General features: G+C 43.0%; 1 protein-coding gene across 1 annotated transcript in view; it reads right to left on the bottom strand.

Moving 5' to 3' along the window:
- Positions 1-1,817: 1,817 nt before the first annotated feature.
- LOC116849640 overlaps positions 1,818-23,895 on the bottom strand; it is a 463,562-nt gene continuing 441,484 nt past the window's right edge. The window contains exon 10 of the mRNA XM_032826984.1: positions 1,818-2,087. Coding sequence (XP_032682875.1) covers positions 2,043-2,087 — 45 coding nt within the window. The 3' untranslated portion in view covers positions 1,818-2,042. The remainder of the gene's footprint in view (positions 2,088-23,895) is intronic.

Below are 23,895 nucleotides of genomic sequence, written 5' to 3'. Positions count from 1 at the left end.
AAGGAATATTTAAGAAGGTATTAAACTTCCCTGCTCTCCGCTTCCACCTCCGCCGTATGGATGAGAAAGTATTAACGTTGTACTTTATTCGCGGCTGCCCCGATGAGTTTTCAAATATGGAAAGGATCTTATCGTCCCGATTCCATTTCTGATTATCAACGATTTATCTCGGTATCGCCCGATAGCCTCGAAGCGTTTCCTCCACATTATATTCGATCCTTTTGTACGTTTTAATGATACCACTATATGTATCTCCATATGATGAATTGAATATTTCTGATGACTCTAAAATTAAAGTGAATGAGACGACATTACGCCGATCTATGTGCTAGTCAGGTCATCGGGAAGGGAATTTTCATTCAGACTTAAGCGTTATCCTGACTCAAATCCTTCGAATATACATACAGGTCAGAGAGACCCGAAGTGGAAAATTCGCACGCGTAAACGGTCATGTGAGACGTACAGTGGGCAGTAATCCCGCAATCGCTCCCGCTGTGATATTCTTATTGAGAATAGTAGCTGAAGAAGCAAAACGTCCCGAGATCGCTGAATGGGGTGCCGCGGTGCGCCAGAGTCAGGTGTCGGGCCCGTGGACCCGAAGAGAAATGCATTAACAGGTGTTGCGCTCGGGGTAATAGCCGATATATCATCGCCGGGGCCCACCTAAACGAACTCGCGTAACCTAAAAGGGAAAAAGGCATATGCCAGCGAACTATATTTTAAGAAAGCTTGAAGAGAACGACCGCGTGAGAGACGTCCGGATGCGATTGGACGCGCGACCAGCTGGCTGATAGATTTCAACTGTCCCCGCGAACGATGTAAACGCTGGGAGTTCATAACGGGTGAATTAATTGTGGTTGAGATGCATTCGTAATAATGCTTTAAGGATAAAGAAATGATTAATGCCATTGATTGTCCCCTGGATACGCGTGCGTCTTCAAAACTTCCTGAAGGGAAAAGAACGTGTGCGGTTGTGACGGGTAATAAAAGGGAACAAGACTTCGCGGTGCAGTTGCGAGGAGGAGGGAGAGGCACAGGTAGACGTGCGATTCACGAAATTGCGGACTTGTCAAGCGCGTACGTGACGCATTACTACATGTGGCAATTTCAATATGAATAAGAAACGATGCATTCGCACACCCATACGTAATCGTACTTCCCGCAGAACGCGAGCAATTAACGAATCGCTAGCACACTTTCGCCACTTTGTAACCAACAATTCGGCTCGTAGGAATTGAAATAAACCGCCGCGCGCATCATCCGTTATCCTTGATTATTGCAAGCATTACCAGGAAAGGCTCATAAAATGCGTCGCGCCGTATATAACGCCGCTATCGCAGCCGAACCGATCTGTAACACTGCGGCAAAGGGCGATGTTTCATCCGGATCATGAGCGAGTAACTTCTACATTACGTAGACGCTTACCGAGCGACCTTACCGGTCGGTGGCAGTGGCTAAAGACTCGGGGATCGGGTTCAGTTAACGATTACAAATTGGGTGCCCGATCGGTACCTATTCCCGGATTAATAGAGCGATAAATAATCGAAAGCTGATTACCAGAAGCAGCGCCGCTTTATATTCAACGTTGTCACCGTGAAACGCAAAGAGCCAACGGCTCGGGAAGCAAAGAAAAATCACGAAGCGAGAGGATTGGCGAACAGAAAAAAGACATATAGGATTACAAAGGCGGGAGAGGCAGTGAGAAGAAATCGATATTTTTTATGTTTAAAAAATATATATTTTTATACCCTTATACACATTTGTGCGAGACACAGTGGGCCAGTTTTTACACACATTGCATCATAATATAAATTCTAAAAACGCTTATTTTGCGATAAACAAATGATAGTTTTCAGTAAACTTTGATTTTCATTAATGTTTTTGATAAATGCTTGTTATTAATGTTAACTTATCGTTAAATATGCTGTGGTATCATAATTGTATCGATATTTTCTAAAGCCCCTGTGTATCTGGAGTTTCTATCTTAACTTGAACGTGAATAGCTATATTTATACTGGCCCGATTACCGAAGTCAAATAACGTTAAGTCATGATTAGTATCTGGATGGATAATCGCTCAGTCGGCGCCTGTAAAATAAAATTATATCGGTTATGATAAAAGAAGAAAATTAATGTTAAACCGGATGATTTATAATAAAGAGTACAAAAGCTCACACACGCGATTTTCTTTGGGAAGCAGTAATAAGATGGAGACAAGAAATGCTACTTCAAGTAGGCAAGAAAATAAAGGGAACGAAAAAGAAGGACCAAAAACAGGGAGTAAGGTGTGAGCATGCAAGGATCGGTGTGACGATTTCTTAACGCCCGGTGTATCCAGCACCCGCGACACACCAAAGCTGGTTTTAAGTTATACCAGGAGGAACGTAAAACCCGTAAACGTGCCCGCGGCCAACATATTACGCGCATTAATTCGCCGTGCTTGACGTGGAAGGCGATTCGTAATACGCGAGCGGGAGCGGGGACCGAGAGACACGTCAAGCGGCGGCGGCGGGGATCGAGCACAGAGAGGTGTGCAAGAGGTAGGTGGAAAGAGGTGACAGAAACGAGGAAGAAGGAGTACGATCCTAGTTTATAACGAGATCGGTAGGGCTACGTCCGATACGTATATACGCGGCGTTGGATTTCTCGGTAATTATAAACTTAGATTCCAGTAAATATTCCCGTCAACCCTGGGCGACGGCAATTTACGAGATTAACCGAGTAGCATACGAAGACGAGAGGGAGAGAGAGAAAGAGAGGGAATGCAATAGATTGAGATACGTACAAAGAAAGAAGGGAAGCAGCAGTTACCACGAAAATGTTTCAAGAAAATTTTCTAAGATCAAGGATACAGCCTCATTAGATTATGCATTGAACATAGGAAATTATGAATTAGTGATTGAAATTTGACCAGTCGGTGCGAGCCAATATTGAGATTACCTGTTTAATCAATTGCTAACTTCCACCTTGAAGTTTTTTAACGCTAAACTCCAAATATGACTAAGAAAAACTGTCAGTAGAAAAAATATTCAGTACTTTTATAAAAATAATATCAATTAAATACAAAATCTATTAGAATAATTACTAAGTTAAAGAGAAGTTAAAGGAAAATTACTCCAAGATATCTCCATTTGATTTAAAACACATCTGACTTAAGATCTTTCCCTACTTTTTTTATAAATTGTTAATTGTGCTAAAAAGAGTACATTTATTTTTCCATTATTATGTATACGCTACAAATAATATCGTTATGCTCGTTGTATTTTTTCAACCAGAATAGACAACCAGAACAAACACGGTAAACACCCTGCGACAGTCGGTCAAACCGACGTCACAGTACCGCTTCAACGGATGTTAGTGGAGTATGGACGATTGTAACGCCGTGGAATTAATCTATGCCCGCGATGGTAATATTAAGGAAATGTTTCAATCCCGATGATGTATGGTGCACCGTTGCCGGTGCGTTCACAGTAGGAAAAGGGTCTTCGTTGTTCGGCGTGGTGGTAGTTGTCGTTGAGGAACGATCAATCTCGTCAACAAGTCAAGCATTGGGATCAGAGATCTTTCTTAGATGAGACAGATCCAGCAGGGACAGCTGGTGATAATCGTTCCCCACAACGAATCGCATTCCTAACGTGAGATTAAACGCTTGGCATTTCTGTCGCGCGTCCGAGGACACTTTCGACATACCTCGGAAGCCTATGAATACATTATCGAAATAAGTGAAACTTGGTCAAGTGACTCTCAAGTTTCGGGATATGAGTCCCGACTACAAATGCGGGCTTTAGATTGCTCGCAGGTGTCTTGCTGCCAAAGATTCCGATCTCCTTGAGCGGAACGCGGTGTGTCGGATCGCAAACAAACGCGGCCACAGGACTCCGCAAACTAATCCTAATCTTGCGCTACCGACAAATCGCTTGCCATAAATCCAAGGCCAAGAAACCGAGCGCCAAGACGCTCCTCCGTAATCGAAGATAAACCGCCGCACTCCCCAACTACCATCACCCCACGAGCGAAAAGCAACTATCGTACGGTTATCAAAGTCGAAGCAGGACGTCGGAGCTGCGGGGGGTATACTGTAAACAAGGAAAGAGTACCGGCGAGGGATGATGTGTCCTGGTAACTTATCGAGATAAATCAGAAATGCCGTCGAGCGTGTTGCACGTGAGCCACGATGGACGTTTACAACGATAAAAGATTTTAGCCGGACGAACGGCGGTTAAACACTTGAATTACGAGGCCCTGCACGGCGGAAGAGCTGTGTTTTGCAGCGATGCCATTTCTGTGACTATAATGGCAGATTGAAGGCGATAGCTCGCATAATCTGCACGATACAGCAGCGCGGTCGTGATTCTACTCAAGTAAAATTAAGACCTGTTGAGATCAAAATTAAGATTTTATTTGAATACTTTCGCAACACTTTTCGCTCGTAATTGCCTTCAATTTAAATTCAAAGAAAGAAAATTCCCAATTTAATCGCCGATTATTCACGATACTACTTCTCTGTTATTATTGAAATCAATTACGAATCGATATTATATCGAGTATGCTCATATTAATCGCCTAATTGCCGGTTAATGTAAAGTACACGTATACGCACATACATACGTTTGACACATAAATACGTAGAAGAATCGGCGATGTCCGTGTATCGACCTGTGTGTGCACAAATCACCCTCTGTACAGAACTTTGGTAGTTTGCACCCTTCCACTGCGCAATATTAATATCTCTAATCATTCACCAACCCCTTCGCACCCTTATCAAGGGATGCCATAGGCGTCGCTTGATACGTGTTATTCAGATTTATCCCATTTACCTTTGGGACCATATTTATCCACAGAACAAACCAAGTACACGGCCCGATAAAGCGTTTGTTTCACGAGAAGGATTAATGCTAAGCCGCAAATGAAGGATTCGAGCATTTTATTTTTATCTTATTTTTAGTCTTTGGTGACGAAGCACAGCGTGCTGTTATAATGAACCTTCAGAATAATTGCAGACAATCTATTTTAGATGTACATACAACGAATAACTATTTTATTATCTCGGCAATTTTATTGGAATCTATCTATCTATCTATCTATCTATATCTAATAGTAATCTCCTCATAACGGCATTTTTGCCTTAAAATTTCTTTAAAGCTCGGACGAAGGAAACGCGACGATTTCGAAGAAAAAGTGTGTAACCCCTTCATTTTTCGAGACACAAGTTCGTCTCATGGCGTCCTACTTTTTTTCTCGCGGAAAAATATGGAGGGACGAAATTAATCCCAAAGTGCAGATACTGTGCATATTACAGGACGTTTCCACGCACGTATGGATCCGCACGGCTGACTAAAGGGCGTTGGTCAACATGATATCACGTTGAGCCATGAACGTGTAACGCCAACTCTTTAATTTTTAACGGACTCAGCGTTTTCTCTCCCGCTTACGTAGCTCGCGAAGGGGTGGGATCATCCCCCGTGAAGGCGCGACTGGATATCAAAGTCGCTATTTATAAAGAGCCGGCGAGCGAGCGAGCGCGCGCGCGCACACACGCGTGCACATGCTCTACACGTATCCTCGATAATACGCATTTCCATACCCACACACATACACGCACACGTACGTATACGCGGAGGAGCCGCGCGAAAGAGGACACGCGGAGGGACCGGTCGGACGTATTTGCATATAGAGAGCGTTAGCTAAGGGAAATAGAAGCCGAATACGTGACAGCCTTGCTCTGGGAGGCGATTCTTCGCCGAGAGACGGACACTTCCTATCAGCGAGTTCATTAATAACCAGGCGAAGCTGGCCAAAGGTGAGGAGGGTAGCTAAATGGCCGAACGTTTCTCCATAATCTCTCGCCTCCCTCGCCCCTCTCCCTTCCTCTTTCCCTGGTACTTCCACTATCCCCCTACGGCCCTTTTAATGTACCATAAATAATCCTTCGTCTTCAGTGCAGACCTTATCTAGTCAACACACGGGGAAAACTCGTGAGCCATTAATGCAGCGCGATAACAGCTGAAAAGAAAGCACGCTGATAAATCGCGAAGGAATACGCACACGGTTTCTGCTTGTGTCTTCTTTTTGCTCGTTGCTTATGTTGATTGTGAAAACGTAGTGTGTGTGTATTGCTTGTACAGGCAGTATTAAATTTATCTCTGAAGCGGAAATACACGCGGAAAGAATGAGAGATAATCGATATTCGTGTAGGAATAAAAAAGTGAAAAGGGACAATCGAATTGGCGGAAGTGTAGATACGTACAAATGATATTGGGGCGATGGCAGCAGCTGGATGGCGCAGGACGCACCTGTCGACCTGTGCAAACAGAAACAACAGGTAACAGATAACCGTCCTTCCTTCTTTTTTCTGCTCTCACCGACACCAATATGTTGCTTGCCACTCGATGCGTGTTAATCGTGTTTCGACGTGTTATTTGCGCATACACACCCAGTCGTGTGCGCTTTTACGATGTCAGCAGATCGACTTCATAAAAATTTGATATATTCGACATAATCATAAAAATCATTAGAATTAATAATTACTAGAAAAATCATTAGAATTAATAATTACCCAACAAGTTATATTAATCATATTAAATAATTATTATAATAAAAATTTGATATATTCCACATAATCATAAAAATCATTAGAATTAATAATTACTAGAAAAACCATTAGAATTAATAATTACTCAACAAGTTATATTAATCATTTTAAATAATTATTATAACCTAACAGAGATTTATACAATATATCGAAATACAATTAGGGCGCCTCGCGAACGGCAGTGAACTCTTTAAATATCTCTCTTAAATATCGTTAATTAAATTGCTACAACATGCAAAGTTTTGTGCAATAAAAGTAGTACACGATGAATCACGATGCGCAAAAAGGGCGTCTAGGGCCCAACAATCAGACGCGAGGCGTCATCTCGGGAGGGGGTACACCTCTTAGACGCGCGAACGGGTGGTTATGTTAGAGCCGCCATAAGTCACAATTAGGTCACGGGTGGGCAGAGGGTGCGCCGGGTCTCTTTAGACGTAGGTGTATGCGGCGGACGCCACGAAATATCAGGCACCTCGGATGAAACTGAAATGTTCGTGAAGAAAGGCACACTGCTCCGTGGTGGATGCCAAACAAAAGAATCCGGCGCGCTGGTCTATACTGATTTAACGCCAGTCTAATTCGAGCGTCGCGACACCAACAGCTATGCCCGTCTATAACGCATAAATAATTACCACTTAGCTCCTTTGTCGTTACGTTGCCACGTTCTTGTCCCTTCCCTCCGCTTTGGCCCGGGATGCCCCTTTGTCCGCGTGAATCGTTTACGGCCGTAAGATTTATCGTCGTGGAATGTCGCGGCTGGCGCACGGTCACCGTTGCCGGAATCATCATTAAAGATCGATAATTCATGCGTATTATGATGCGGCCGGACCGGCTGATAAACAACAGCGCGGGCCTTTACAGCGCTGCAATCCGGCGAAACATTTTAGTGCCTGTGCCAAAATAGTTACGCCGATCTTAGTAAAGGGGCGAGCACTCCCAATAAACGCAATACAACTTTGTGCCGCCTTCTGGTAGCGCGGAATGTTGTTTTGTGGTCGCCGAAGATGCGTATCTTTCGATACAGTTTTAGACACCGCGAGCTAAGACCATCGACACACTCACACACCGTTGGAAATCTCAAGAAACCGTCGCACTCGATATGTAAAACATGAGCGCACGAGTAATTAATACGGGGTGGCCCGATAACTACTTTAATAGAGAGACAAAGAGAGAAAGAGAGAGAGAGAAAGAGAGAGAGAGAGAGAGAGAGAGAGAGAGAGAAAAAGAAAGTTTATACCTGAATAAGTCCGCACGAACCGATCGAAATTTGTCTAACCAAATAAAATAGATGGATGAAACTATATTATAAGTGTATAATGGGAGATTAAAGTTCACGCCTCTTATGGTTGAAATATGAACTACCAATTATATAAGACGTTCAAGAGAAATAATTTATGATTTGTTAGTAATATACAAAGATATATTTTATTATTATCAGTATATTAATATATCTGCCTAGTTATATTATGGATGTTATTAGCAAAAAGTCCCTCCGTTCCTACTTGTTGGAATTTCATTGGTCCAAATAATAAATGGCGAATTTAGATTTTATGTATGTATTCGTTCAGGCGTCCGCGAGACATCGAGAACCGCCTTTAGATCACTCACTGATATCGAGCTAAAAATGGTATCCTCGTAGCGTAGCGAATAAAAGCGGCAATCAAGAAGGAGAAAAATTTCCGCGATCTCACGTACCGCACCAGGAATAATCGCGCCGACGAAAAATCGAAGTGGACGTTAAGATAGGGTACCATTTCGTTATCTTTACGGCCGGGCGATTCAAGTCTGGCGTATGACCACGATCGCAGGATCGTGTCTTTGCGCGTGCACACATAAGTTTAGAACACGAGGGAACGACCTTAGACTGAGCGCCGTCTTTCAAGGAATACAGCACTCTGCCGGACAGACCTCTCCTCCTCCCGTAAAGTTTTACGACGCCGAGTTATAATTATTTTATTATCGCCGATCGTAAACGATCAAACACAGTAGAGGCAATAATATGCGGTAAATACCTTTAATGGACAGTCCGAGCACACAGACGGACGACGTGTTAAGACGCGGTCGTCGTTAAACAGCGGAAACATTGCTACGTACGCTCTCGAATCGATCGATAGATTTGTCTGGATGTCTTAATTTATGAGCGCAATGTCTCCGCCGATATATATGATTCAGCGCCACTATCGAACTCCAATTCTGTCTCTTCCACTTCGCAACTCCTTTTAACAATACATGCTCGGAATTTTGCTCATAAACCGGTACGTTTTGTCAAGCGTTCATTACTTTTTATGCTTGGAAAAATGCGTCCGCGGTACTCTCCGAGCAATCGCGAGAAGATGACGCGAATGCTCGGCCAATTATGTACTTTCAACAATGTGCTCGGTAGACGAATCGATGGCTACTTGTTGATGCAATCGTTACCAAGGATCGTTAAATATCAATTTAACATGCCGCGTATAATTAACCCATGAGACCGGCACATCGAAGGTTGAATTCGTAATCAGCGTACCCTATGGGCCAAATTATCGCGCGCTTCTCATGTACACTACGCGACTTCAGTATCGAAATTGCATCTTCACCCTAGCGGGATAATTGCTTCCATTTCACATATAATCCGTACAATTCAGCAAAAGAGATTCCGCGACGAAGGCGGCCTACGCAATCCACCGCGAAGAAATTACTAATCATTAAAAGAACTTCCATAATTCTACATTGTAGAATTGTATAATCGTAAAATCTAATTATACCATTTATTGTATGTCATACGTGTTATAACGAACGCACATTAGTGCAATTCATTTATTTTTTTTTACGGCATAAGTAATGAAAAATCTTCTCACACATACACAAAGTTTTACAAAATATAAAGATAGATATAAAATATAAGATAGATAAATATAAAGATAGATATAAAATATAAAATAAAATCTATAAAAATAGAATTAAATTATATTTTTATAGATTATATTGAATATATTTTATACTAATATTATATCTATAAAAATAGATGTAAAATATAAAATTAGATATGTTAAAAAAATCTTCATACATGTATGAAGATTTATACATGCGAGATTTATTAAAAATAAATGAATATAATGGCAAATAATTGCGAATATCTCTAAACAAATTACGCTCGTTAAACCATCACGATAATACCCCATTTATTTCCCTGCCATTTCCTCATTTGTTTATTGCACCTGAATTACGTTATTTCTTAGAAGAATAAGGCGAACCAATTCAAGAACCCCTGCCGCAATATTCACAATTACAGATTTGATTTGGCGACGTAATATAATGTCTCTAACGAGAATGTGGTGTAAGGACAAGGGTAGAACGGTAAGGAAAGAGGGTGAAGGAGTGAGAGGGGGACAGCGCATAATGCCATAATGCCAAACCAACACAGTCTCGCTCGTCAGTACCTTTGATTAGAGGCTCTGTCCTCCTGATTTGCTTCTAATAAACCCATAAAATCACCGGGAGATCAGACCCCGTGGCGTGTAACTGCTACAGTAATTCAAAGGCTCATCGAAGAGGGGTCACCGTATTTATCGATATGTTCAGAGACAGCGTCTTATGTAGCGCGACGAGGCTCCGTGGCTCGCTCATAAATTCGTGCGACACAGAATTTTTATATGTATATGTACGGTATTACAAATAATATTTTTATATTTGTAGATTATTCATACTTTTACGTCCAATCGCGATTAATTCTTTTTAACACGCATATCGTAAGTAATAAGCAATCGTAGATATTGGAGATAATTTCACTTTCTATCGTAGAATTGCGTCCTTGACGAATGTAGTAGCCTCTTATTCCCACCACTTCCTAAAAAGTCAGCATGAACTTTCTCGATTGAAATTTTCATTGCGCATATTCAGCGTGCATGCATCTTGCTGAAAGATAGAATGTCCGCGCGGATCCATCGAGAGTATACACCACGAAAGTTCGTTCGATGTGCCCTGCAAACATGTCCGGCGCCCTTGATTGGTCGTTTGAGGTTGAGATTGCAAGTTTTCTGGGCAGATGCGGCGAAAGCAGCGCGGAATCGCCAAATCGACTAATATACCAAAGTTTTCGCATCATCCGCCTAGCTATCTTGTATCTCTTCTTGGCTCTTTCCGCGCTTATTAACTCCCGCTAGTGATTTCTACAGCCAGTGGGAGGCATACCCAGTATACGTACAGCGCTGCCTTCGAGTCGTCAACCCACTTCGCTTCGTTTCCGTTCTGCAAAGACTGTCGTTCGCAGAGTGCGCGAGGATTTGGAACCAAAGAAATAAGTCAGACATTAAATATTCATTATATCTGCGCACAGGCTACGATTTACTTGAAGAGAATTTCATACCAAGCGGTCTTGTTCCGTATGAAATTGCGGTTCACAAAAATTTTTTAACATAACTTCCACCGCGCGAGAACTTCCGACTCCATTCGAAATCGTCTTTGCAGAAAGTAAAAATAACGCAAAAATCTCTTCGCCGAGACGGTCTTCGTCGTCGTCGCACGATTAAAGCCGCGGTCATTACAATAACACCGTGACAGACGATATCAGTCAATCAGCCGTTTCCGTTTCCTCTCTAACAAACTTCCACGAGCGAGCCGAGCGATTCCACGCCTTTAAATCCGCGAATCCCACACGGCTTTAAACGTACGAAGAAGCCGGCAGTTACGGAAGAAGAAGTTCAGCTCAAACCAGACTTCATCAGGCTCCTTTCCCCCGTCCTTTCTTTTTGCTACTACATTCGACACAGTGAGACGTTAAACGAGCATACCGCTCCCCGAGGCGAAATTTGGAATCCGCTGTAAGTCTCGAAAATGCTAATATCATCCTTCCATGCTCCTTATGCTATACATTAACGTAACTCTGTTAGACAAATAGAAGATTTTGTTTCTTTGTGTATCTTCATCGCGCTGGTTTCTTCAGACGCTCTTTTGGTTCGTCGACAATTTTCTTAGAAATTTATAATAATTTGCTTAAAATGTAATGTGTGATGTCTGTATAAACGCTGTATCTCGAGTTTTATGGATACGTGCAATGTAGAATCTTAATTTCGACTCGGGTACTTTCGCTTTCATTGATACAGTGGAGTCATGGTCAACACGTCATCATAATTACTTCGCCTAACCGAGCCTATCCCTAACCCCAGCTAACCCAACCTAATTGCACACGTATGAGTGCCCCATACTGTATAATCAGCGTAACAACTTCATCCTTACTTTCTTCAAAGATTATGTTCGTTCGATGCGACGACTACAATCACGTTCCGTTATTCGTTCGCGTTCAATCGGTCAAGGTGCAAAAGCACACGTATGGTCAAATCACATGCTGTTCAGAGTAAAATCTGAATAATGATTTTTAACGATATCGATACGTCGTTTCAATACATTGATATGTAAAATGCGATCTGTTTTTTATTGGAATGGAATTTTCTCAGTGTCGTATTTGTGACAGCTCGCGATGCATAGTTCGGCACGATAACTTATCGGAATGATGTTATGATGTCACGATGACATCATCCGCCGACAGATCTGCTGCCGCTGCATCGAGCAGAACCGGCCGACGCTCCAGACAGGATATTGTCGCGGCGCTCATTCGCTAATTGATCCATCGTGGTGTTTTATTTAACACTAACGGCGCGCGGTTCTCAATCTGCAATCTAAAGCATCCTTAGCTCTCGCGTCGCGCCTTCAAAGCAGTTGAATTTAGCGCAATGCTTTACATTTCAAAATTAAGATGATGTTATCAAGCGCATTTAGGAGTTTAATTTCATACTGTCGCGAATATCCTTAATTTTGTGACCTCAATTAGTGTCTTATAAAACCGATTTCTAACACGGTATATTCTCTATCGATTCTAAATCTCACGACAATACTTATTCCATGCCGACTCGTAATTTGAAGAAGAGGCAAGTGAGATTTTCTGAAAGATCGGCCGATTTTTTAACGATACATGCAAATTCCTTTAATTCTCGTAAAATGTCTCGGGAGAGAAACGAGACGATGAGAACCGTTCCTTGACAGAGGCAATGATATTAATTCATAGAGTTCATAATCTATTAGTTATGTTAGCGGGCGAGCGTTAACGAGTGTAATGGCAGTGTAATGGCAGCACACGCCATCTACGTGTCATTTAACTCCGACACCCTCACACCATCGATGATCTCATCCGCCGCGGCCGGCTTGACTTGACTTAATTGTTTGTTATCATTACTGAACGCGCGTGCTATTGAAATTAATGTTAATCCGTCCCGGTTAACATGTGCGCTCTCATAAAACCTGCTTCCGGCGTATGAAACGAGTTCGCTTGATAGAATTAAGCTACTTGTACCCTTCGTAAGTGACTCTTCGCAACGGCCAGGCACTCACACACACACACACACACACACACACACACACACACACACACACACACACACACACACACACACACACACACACACACACACACACACACACACACACACACACACACACACACACACACACACACACACACACACACACACACACACACACACACACACACACACACACACACACACACACACACACACACACACACACACACACACACACACACACACACACACACACACACACACACACACACACACACACACACACACACACACACACACACACACACACACACACACACACACACACACACACACACACACACACACACACACACACACACACACACACACACACACACACACACACACACACACACACACACACACACACACACACACACACACACACACACACACACACACACACACACACACACACACACACACACACACACACACACACACACACACACACACACACACACACACACACACACACACACACACACACACACACACACACACACACACACACACACACACACACACACACACACACACACACACACACACACACACACACACACACACACACACACACATAAAAAAAGGATGATTCCTAGAATATTTAATTTCTTCGGGATATATTCGCGGGGAACCTCATTTCCGAGATTAACAGTGTCGTTCCGAGTCAACATTATTGCTCAACAACACTGACGATATTGTCAACGTGAGAAATACAATAATTATGATTGACTTTTGCTGATACGCCGTAACGTGACCTGATAACGCGAGATCAGTACGTGAGAAATTGGGGGCGACTAAAATTGATTGATCTTATCGCCGGCTAATAATACAAAAAAATTTCAGATCGTAGTCGTCGCCAGTGAAACTGTACTCGTCGTTTGACAGACGGTTTAATGACTGAGACCTCGGCTGCCAATAAATTGTTAAAACAGGTATCGATGCAGTTACGAGGTGCAATCCAGTGCGCGAACATGCTGCCAGATAAGATCGGACAAAGTATTAGGAATTATCGGTAATAAAGGCAGCAAGCACTGCTCATTATCCTACACACAATCATAAGAGGTTTACTTTTTTTCTGCATCCTTACCGGAAAATTCAAAGCCCGTGAACATAAAGTTATTTATCGCGGGGCATACCCCGGGATGGAATTAAGAGTCAATTAAAAGGATTCTTCATTAAATTCCCGTAGCTATCTGTAATTACCGGATCATTAATGGGAGCAACCGAGTGTGGTATCTGAAGAAATGGAAGGTTGTAGATTATAACCGGAGATGCATCCTGATGTAAGTTATGTACTAACGGCACGACAAGCATTATTCGACGGAGGAGAATGTCGTAAAACACGGCGTTCGGTCGGCACCGACAGTAATGAATGTTCAGCAATTTTTCCAACTCGATATTTTTGGAGATACACGCGGAGAGAAAGGACTGGTTAAATTGACGTGACAATGACGCAGCTAAATGCATTTCGGTTGAAGGAAACAAAATTTCTGGTTCTCAGGAACTGAACTTAGCTCGCAGATTCTGTTTCCTTCGGTCAAAACGCGATTAGCCGTATGTCAGTGTCGTGCTAATTCAACAAATCATTTTTCCCCGTGCGCGATGAACCCGCGCGCAAATAAAAAAACAACAAAGAAACGAGAGAAAGATCCCAGATTATTGCGCCGCCGGGTGATTTCGCTCGCAGCGACCGTTATCAGTACTTGCGGCATTGTATCGAAAGATAATGGATCGCTTTCGCGGCTGTCGAAGTCCGTTAAACGGCTCATCATGAATTTCACAGACCGTTCGTGCAATCTGTAATAATATCGTCGATCGGCGGGTAGACATAAGGACTATCAGCCGTATCTGGACCGTGCCCGATTCGTAATAAACTGCGATCAGCAACTATCTACGCCCTTTTGCGCATACGACTATGCGAATACCGCACGAGCCGGTTTCCAGCTGGCACACAAAAGCGCATTATCGCGTCGCATTATCTATCGCCACAATTACATCACTGTAAAATTTATTATTGCGAACATAATCTCGTAATTTATGGGTCCGCGTGATAAATTGGCGGGCAAATAAAGGCAATTAATCGTATCGTCGGGCAACATCTCGATCTCAAAGGACTACGAGATGCGTCTTTATAAAGTGGCTGTTCGGAAAAGACACGATACACGAGCGTCGCACGGAGTATTTGCGGCCTTGCAGCGCTAAAGTTAATTTCGACATTGTAGCACGCGACGAAACAAGTTACACCGCCGTGTGAAAGTTCGTACTATAAAGATAGCTGTTATTTTCAAAACAGCGGAGATGGAGCCGTGCCTGAAAGCAGCACAATCAAGTCATTTCGAAGTAGGATCAATACCAGTAATTATATTTCACAGGCTTTATTAGAAAGGCGATATGACAAGCTACAAGTCGAATAATGGTAAATTAAGAGTGCATCTCGCGTCAAAAATCGCACCATCGCCATAACAGTAAGCTTCGTTCGCAAAAAACCTCTTCAAAGATGGAAATCGTGAATTTTGAAAGAACTCTTTTCACCAGAGAGAAAATGACATGTGTTTGAGGGATTACCATGTGATCACTACGTGATCGAATAATAATGCGAGTTCCGTAGGTTGGTGAGTTATTGCCCTACAGGTCAACGACCACATTATACCCTGTCTCACTGGGTACATTAAATAAGAGTCGTTTATCGTCAATCAATGAGAGGAAGTCGAATAATCAGAACCCGCGTCACAGATTAGCAGCAATTTCTTTTTCAATTTGACGCCCAGTGCGTGAACTATGTGTAATGAATCACTGCTTATAAACTTGTTTGATCGAAAATAATTCGGATAAGAGCGGATTTATCATCCATAGATGCAGATAAACTGCATAAAATAAACAGCATAAACTGGGTAAATAGTGTGCAGAGTCTACGCGTTGCACTGCAATGACAACGATCGATTTTGTCGGCTGAGATCCCACACGGTTCGGCACATAAAGCCGATTTTGATGAATCTTTTCGCGGCTAAGGCAGCCATCATAGATTACACGCTGCTGAGAGCACTTTTGTTTCCATTTCTGCGTTTTGATTCCTCTTCTTTCCTGTCGACGGCACTACGGCGATACTTAGGACACGCCGCTGGTCGTAACGCGGGATTTCAAAGTGTATAGACAAAGGTTATAGATTGATTCTATGAATTTATTTTAATACCCAGGCATTAGTGGTCATTAAATCTGGCATGACCGAACCGGTTGCTTTCTTATGACCATGGGGATCATAAGTCCGCGGTTACGGTCGATCACCATTCGACGATAACGCCACCAAGTCGGGCTCGAGGTTCGTCTGGTAATCCGACGATAACTTTCGCTTTTCTTTTTCTTGTCTTTTAAGAGAGAAGAAGAGAGAAAGAGAGGGAATTTGGTGATATGCATCGCAAAATAACGCGGAGATCGAGTAACATGCGCGACCATAATTAAAGCGTTTGAAGCAGCTTTGTAGAAAAAAGAAATTACAAAGTATAACAATAGAGATTCACTAGAAGCCTTCAGATAAAATCTAAAAATAATTAAATTCAACACTAAACGATTTACATTCGTGTAGTATTAGAATTGTGAAGAAAGGTAAGAATTGCACACTTTTCAAGAATCTAAGAGAGTTGATTGAGATTCTTCTCACAGTGAGTGATCCAAAATGGCACGTTCGAACATTCTATTCATAAATCCTAACTCTCGCGCGCGAGTGACAACGGGAATTTGCGAGAGGTCGCGGCAAGATCTCCTCCGTAAGTGAAGCACGAGAATTCGGCGGTGCCTGCAAAAGTGGCAAGTAACGACTGCCGTCAGAAACGTGACAGACTGTCGTGCATCAAGCGCGCTCGTAACAGCCGCTTCACGAAGCGCTCGTTACAATCCGGTCTTGTCCTGATACACGTTGCATTTAGTCAGGACCACCCTGTATCCACGCGAACGCCTCTGCCCACGTACGCGGGAACCGTCCCGCCGCTGTGGATATTTATACAGCTATTGTCCCCGAATCCGGCGCCGATAACTCAGTCTAATTATACCGAAAGCAGCGCGGATTATATCCGCCGAGAAAAAGATGACACCGACGAGACCGAAATTTGTCATAGTGAGGATATGGCGACGACGCGAAGTACACATCGCGGTATGATTTGCGACAATAAGGATGGCACTCGACATTCCATGAAAAGCCCGACGACGGCCATCTATCAGTGTATTGTCCCGTTTCAACGTTACAAGATTATCGTTCATTTTGCAGTAATAATGAAAGACTGCGGTGCGGCTAAATTTTATTGAAACTTAACTATGTATGCGGAGAAAGATTGTGTCTCGACTGTACGACGAAAGAACTTTCAGCAAAGTGTTCATGGAATCTGTGTAAAAAGGCAATCTGTAGAGATAAATCATATTTATTTATTTTTGTAGAGATACCATGAATACTCTTTCGAAAACACACAACCATGGATACTACAAAATATTTCATTTCACAAGCTGGAAAAAGCAGATCTGCGTAGAGAGACTTGAAAATTTCAGTGAAATATATGTCCAGCATATTTTTACATGTAGATTAGAAGGCTCTAATAATACCTTATCACGCACATACGACACGATAACTCTATGCACGTCACAATACTGCTCGGTTGACGCGTAAGGCGAATGAATGAGTGAATGAAACACGAAGCAGTGTAAAGGTAGGAGAGACGACGGAGGAGAGGAAGAGAGGAAGAGGCAAACGCGAACAGCTGTAAATAACAGCCGTTATAAAATAAATGTAACGAGTCGTTCGATAGCAAAAGGCTAATGAAAATAGGTGCGTGCGGATGCCAAGAGACAACGCCCCAATTAACATAACGCACATCATGCGAAGACTTTTATTTATTTATATTCGTCTCTTGAGAGAGAGAGAGAGAGAGAGAGAGAGAGAGAGAGAGAGAGAGAGAGAGAGACGCGGAGAGGAGGCAAGCGGAGTTTTATTTATGGCCTATCAGGTTAATTAATAACGCACGACGCTGTCCTCTATGCCTCCCGCACTCGCTCTATCATCGTGAACCTCTTTTTCGCTCTTCGTATCCGTACGGAGCTTAGCGTGTACGACGAATGGCGCGGAAAAATTAATTCGGTCATTAACGAATCGCATTTGTAATAGTGCGACTCGTGCTCGCTGCGTCCCTCGGGAGCCGGACGAGAAAGGATGAGCGCGGTCCCGCAGGTATTCCGGGAAATATCGATTAATCAAATGAAGGGCGAGCACTTCGCAATCAGTGTTAACAAAGTTTAACGAGCTTCCTATTATCGCGCAACGCGCTAAGTGCCTTTCATACGGATATCAGTCGTCGATAAACACAAACGCGGCAGAAATTAATACGTATTAGTGGAATCATTACTTTCTGTCGTTACGTTCTGGCTCGAATATATCATCATTAGCCGAGATATATATATATATATATATATATATATATATATATATATATATATATAATATGTGTGTGTACGCGCGCGCGCACATACACACACAAATATATGTGTGTGTGTGTGTGTGTTGCGTGTGTATATATGTATATATGTATATATGTATATATGTGTGTGTGTGTGTGTATATATATATATATATATATATATATATATATATTATTAAGTTGTGGTCTTGTGTATGAGAGGAACTTTGAATTCAGCGCATGAAACTAACGCGGTGACGTTTTACGATACTGAGCTTTCGTGCGCGACGACCTTCAGAAACGTGCTAGGTCAGGTTATTAACAGGGCACGAGGACTCTTGTTTTGTAGAGGCACGAGGTTTAAAGAAGATGGTATCCTTCGGCGGTGGAAGGCCAGCCGAATTCAAACGACCGTCTCAAAGGATCCTTCTTTCCTGGGAAACGAACCGATCGTGTTACACCGGTCTTTCGGGACCTGTGCGCTAGTAATTATCCCTCCCCCTAACTATAGAGACACTTCGGATCGCGTTACACTGTTGGTTTTTACAATTAGTGAAGACATCATCTTTTTACGCCCGGCGACATAAATTATTTGCCGGTTCCTTTTAATTTATACGCTTTGAAAATACAGACCCGACAAATTTATACATCTATATGTCCATTGTGCACCTGTACACACACACATATACACACACAGGGCTATTTGTGGAAAGTTAAAATTGAGACTATCGTTCCATCTTATAAAACTCGCTACACTGCGAGTAATTTTGCGAAATAACTAATCAATTTTCTTTTGGCTTTATACAAAGCGCGGGTTAAAATCAGCTAGTACAATATAGGGACGTTATCACCCAAGATATAGAATAAGATGCGATGCGATATGAAAATGCAATTAATTATCAAATGTATCGTTCGTCGTGTTATCGGCGCTCCTGTAACGACGTCCTCCATGGCTCATCGCGATCGTTGACTATAGTCACGCGATCATAGCGTTTCACGGCGCTATCACGAACATAACTCCGCCATAAAAGGTCCCCAATACATTTACATACACACAGTTTGATTACTAGTGGATATCCGCATGACCTGCACAGCCTTATCGCACTTCCGCTGTGAGCGGGCAAGACCGTCGAAAAAAATATACGTCGTTGCACAGTCGCGCTCTTGCAGCACGGTATATGTGCGCCGTCGTATGCGTTGGACACAATGGAGCGCAACCGACGTCGGGGTCTGGGCGACTCTCCCGCAACTCTTTCTCTTTCCCTCTCTTTCTTTCTCTTTCTGCAGAGCTCCAGTATAATGTTTTATGGCGGCGATCAGCCGTAGAAGTATGAAGTGTCGATAGAGCGAGGCAGAAGCGAAGAGCGGCGAAGATCAAAGGATCCATAGAGGCCGCGTGGTAGCTCGGGACAGGGTCCCCCTTTCTCTCCACCTCCGTCCAGCCCCTCTCCCTCTCGTCCCTCACCGCACCCTCTTTCCACGTCCTCTTTCTTCTCCTTCGCGCCTCTACTCTCTTGTGATCTCTTCTTCGCTGTCTCCATCTTGCACTCTGTTCGGCCAACATTCTCTTCCCCACGACTGGGGCGAATGGTTTCTGCGTTTGCAGCAAGTCTTCCTTCTTCTTCTTCGTTTGCTCCTAATCCCCTTTCTTCTCCTCCTCTTCGCCTCGTCCTCCCTGCGCCATGATTGGCGCTGAGCTTCGTGACGATTCCATGATTTTCTTCGATGCTCGAGAACGGCGAATCGTATTTTCTGACTGCCGTCGAGTCCCACGCTGAAGATATTAAAACTCGCGTTATGAGCGGATGATGAAGATGATGAGGCTCGGACGATGGGCTTGAATCGGAAAGCTATGAGAATATGTAGATATCCTGGCAGCGATTAGCTTAAAATCCTCTCGTCTCTTTTCGCTCGATTTGATTATTCATCCAAAAATTTTTCTCCGGACTTCTATTCCACTTATACATCTCCCTAGCTTTTTGATTCTTAGAGACCACGTATCTATTTAGCATTACACGTTGATTGCTGTGAGAGTCACCAGTGACTGGAACGATAATAATGCCGCGTCTCATTGTTTCACGTACAAAATGTAACCAATCGCGCATAACAAATTTAACATGTGACCGATAGGAAGCGAATGAAACGAGCTAGCAGATATATGCGTCGTGAGTTACATTTATTTGCCGTATTTCTGGTTATACAAACTTCAGTTAAGCATCGAAATAATCAACGAAAATCATCGCGGCAGTCAACGTGTTGGCGCGTAAAGTCACAGTTTGAATTTCGCCGAGCGAAGATTATGTGGCCGATGACATTCTTCCCAGCCATTATTATCGGCAGACCCGCCGGATCGCTTTGGCCCGTTCGGGGACTCTGATGAGTCAGAACCTACCGAGCGGCGTTCTGCTAATTTTTCAATTTATTCCTCCAATTATGGCGAAGTGCGCGATACGCCGACAATTGGCTGTTATTAGTTTCGAAATGCGAGGATTCAGCCGGAGTGCTTCTTCCGCCGGCAGAAACGAATTCGCGCGTCTCCGGCGCTGCGTCGGCGACTCGGCGGTGCCCCTCGGCCTTCGTTCGTGCCGGTCATCGTCATTTCAGAGACGGGGTCGTTAATACGCGGATAAGAAATTAAGGGCGGCTCCACTTTTTTACGATCTTATAGGAAAAGCTGCACGTTGCCTAAACGTCGTCCCGCGCGAAATTTACGCTCGCGTCGTTAAACGCACCTGTGACATTCGTCGATTAGGTTGTGTAAACTAATAAATGTCGCTCTTTACTCTCTTTATATACTGGTGTTATTATAATAAGAGCAAGCTCACGCGACTGTGAAAGTGAATTTTAAAGTCCATTCTCTCTATGTTACAAACAAGGACGTTCATTTCGCCTGCGGTATACACGGAATAATATGCTTCTGCAGTATAATTTCTTGTAATTGTAACAAAGTAAAATGTCGTAAATAATTTGTCGATTAATTGAGCGAGAACGCACATCAACGTCGAATCGACGCGATGATCAATCGTGCAAACTGAAGACACACGCTACGATATTTGAGAAATTGATTTATCTCACGGAACTTATATTTCTAACGCTTGCTAACGAGACAACTATAATTTCTCGCGAAAAACGGACTAACGAGCCGACGCCATTCCCGCAATTAGCCGCGCGCGTAAACGCAGCCCGGCCGGACAAAGGATTACGAATCCACTTGCGCGCGATGATGAGAAGGCGTCTCTAGTCGTGATCGCATAAATCAACGCAAAAACGGATGGCGGCCGCGGCGAGACGAGAGTCGGAGGAGAGACTTGCGAGCGAGAAAGGGTCAGGCCGCCGGTCGGCACGGCGGTCAGGTACCACCAGGTATATACCTGGCGGGTTCTGGAAAACATTGACGCGCGACAAGAGGCAACGCACCCGTCCCACCGATGACACAGCGGCGCACGTGCGCTCGGAGTAGTCGAGTATAAATAATACAAGACGCGGACAAAGATGCCGCCCTCCCGACCATTTGTTTAAATTAAAATTATCCGCGCGGCCCGGAGAGCGAGAGAGGGCACGCGTGTCGCTGCACGCCGCACACGATCGCACACGCGGGCCTTTTATTATGATTGTTAATGGCCGGTTGGTCGTATGTTAGGCGCGGGACCGCTGAAGGAGATTGTGCACGCGTGTATCTCAACACAGACGCACACGGTCGAGTTGCACGAAGATGTTCCACGAGTGTGTGCACGCAGCAGAAGACCGCGAATGTACGCGCGGCTGTATTTGTACACTGGGATCGGCGTTAATCGGTATTAATGAAACCAGCTTTCTCCCGTTTCCTAGAATCATTAAAAATGTCCAATCGAACGCTGTGAGTCGATATTCGCGTATGATACACACGATTAAACACTTTTTTTTATCTTCAGAGCACTAACGAAATTATTATCACCGTCTTTATCTTTTAAGCTTGATCTACAATGTGTTATTTGCTTCTTGTTTCTTTTTCTTTATCCCTTTCTGACTCACACACGGAAAAAGATCTGCTACATATGGACAACTAAACATAATTTGCTGTATTAGCCACTTTTTCTTTGCTGCAGGAGCTAATTTCCTTGCTGTGATAACAAGAAAATCTGCTCCTGCAACAACAAAAGTAACTAAATTATGTTTAGTTGTCCATCTGCAAATTTGCTACGTTAGTCACTTTTCTCTAGGAGCAGACTTACTTGTTATCATAGCTAGAAAATAGGTTTTTGCAGCAAAGAAAAAGTAGCTAACATAGCGAATTATATTTAACTGTCCATATGCAACAAATTAGTTTACTGCTGCAGCAAATTATTTTTTTCCGTGCACCTTAAACTTTAAAGGAATGCCGGACATGAAAACTTTACCGACATAACATTGACTTTTTTTTTGAAAAATTTACGTCTTATTGCTTGCACACAATTACAAACGCTTTTACACAACAAAAGTATATGCAAAAATAAATTGGAACATTGCTCAATATGTGACGAGAGCGAAAAATTATGTTTAAATTTAAATTTTAAGCTGTCAGTTAGTGTAATATTTGTTTAATACAAACATTCTGCAAGTTGTATACACAGAAACTGTGGATATTCCAATCAGGAAAATTTCAAAGATCACTACTATACTTTCAGAATTGAGATTCAGAGTTTTGATACCAAAAAAGATACGAAAAGTTTGCAGAAAAGTTTATGATACGGTTAGGTTTTTCGACAACTGTGATAAAGAATAGATAGAGTGAAAAATTAGTTCACAGATATTTTTCGAAATGGCACTGTACTTTTATCGCCCTTTTCACAACGTCCGAATATTCAAAGTGTATGTGTGTATATATATATATACAGGGTGCGGCGCCAAAATCCGGACAAATTATACATTTTTTCCAAACATATTTTTTATTGCAAAAACGAAAAGGCTTACAAAATTTTTTTAGCCACATTGTTTGTAAGGCCATAAAGAACACATTTACTCAATATATCCCCCGCTTGCTTGAATGATCGGTCTGAAGCGTGCGCAGGCGCGCTTTAATGTGTCACGGTCCATATCGGTGAATGCCGCTTCAATAGCGGCTCTCAATGATGCGACGTTTGGATGTCTGGACTTGTTCCTTTCAGCTACGCTCCATACATAGAAGTCCAAACGATTCAAATCTGGACTGTTGGGAGGCCAGAATTCTTTCGACCAAAACATGACGTTGTCCGACAACCAATTTTGCACCAAATGACTTGTGTGGGCGGGCGCACCGTCCTACTGGAAAACATATGGCTTTCCAGACGACACAGTTTCGATCCACGGCTTCACTACATTTGTCAGAACACGCAAATAAACTTCTTTTGTGACATTTTCCCCTTTGTTAAAGAAATGCGGTGACATGACATCACCCTCACTGGATGATATTGCAAAACCTTCGTTGGACTTATCCGACTCATTGTACTTTGCGATGACATCATACACAATCGATCTCGGGTACCTGAAGG

The sequence above is a fragment of the Odontomachus brunneus genome, unplaced genomic scaffold (genome assembly GCF_010583005.1).
Source record: "Odontomachus brunneus isolate Ranch 3 - 2012 unplaced genomic scaffold, Obru_v1 Obru_scaffold_122, whole genome shotgun sequence".
In the NCBI taxonomy this organism is placed as follows: Eukaryota; Metazoa; Arthropoda; class Insecta; order Hymenoptera; family Formicidae; genus Odontomachus; species Odontomachus brunneus.
The sequence above is the reverse complement of the archived record's forward strand: the minus strand, read 5'-3'. Positions and strand labels throughout refer to the sequence as shown.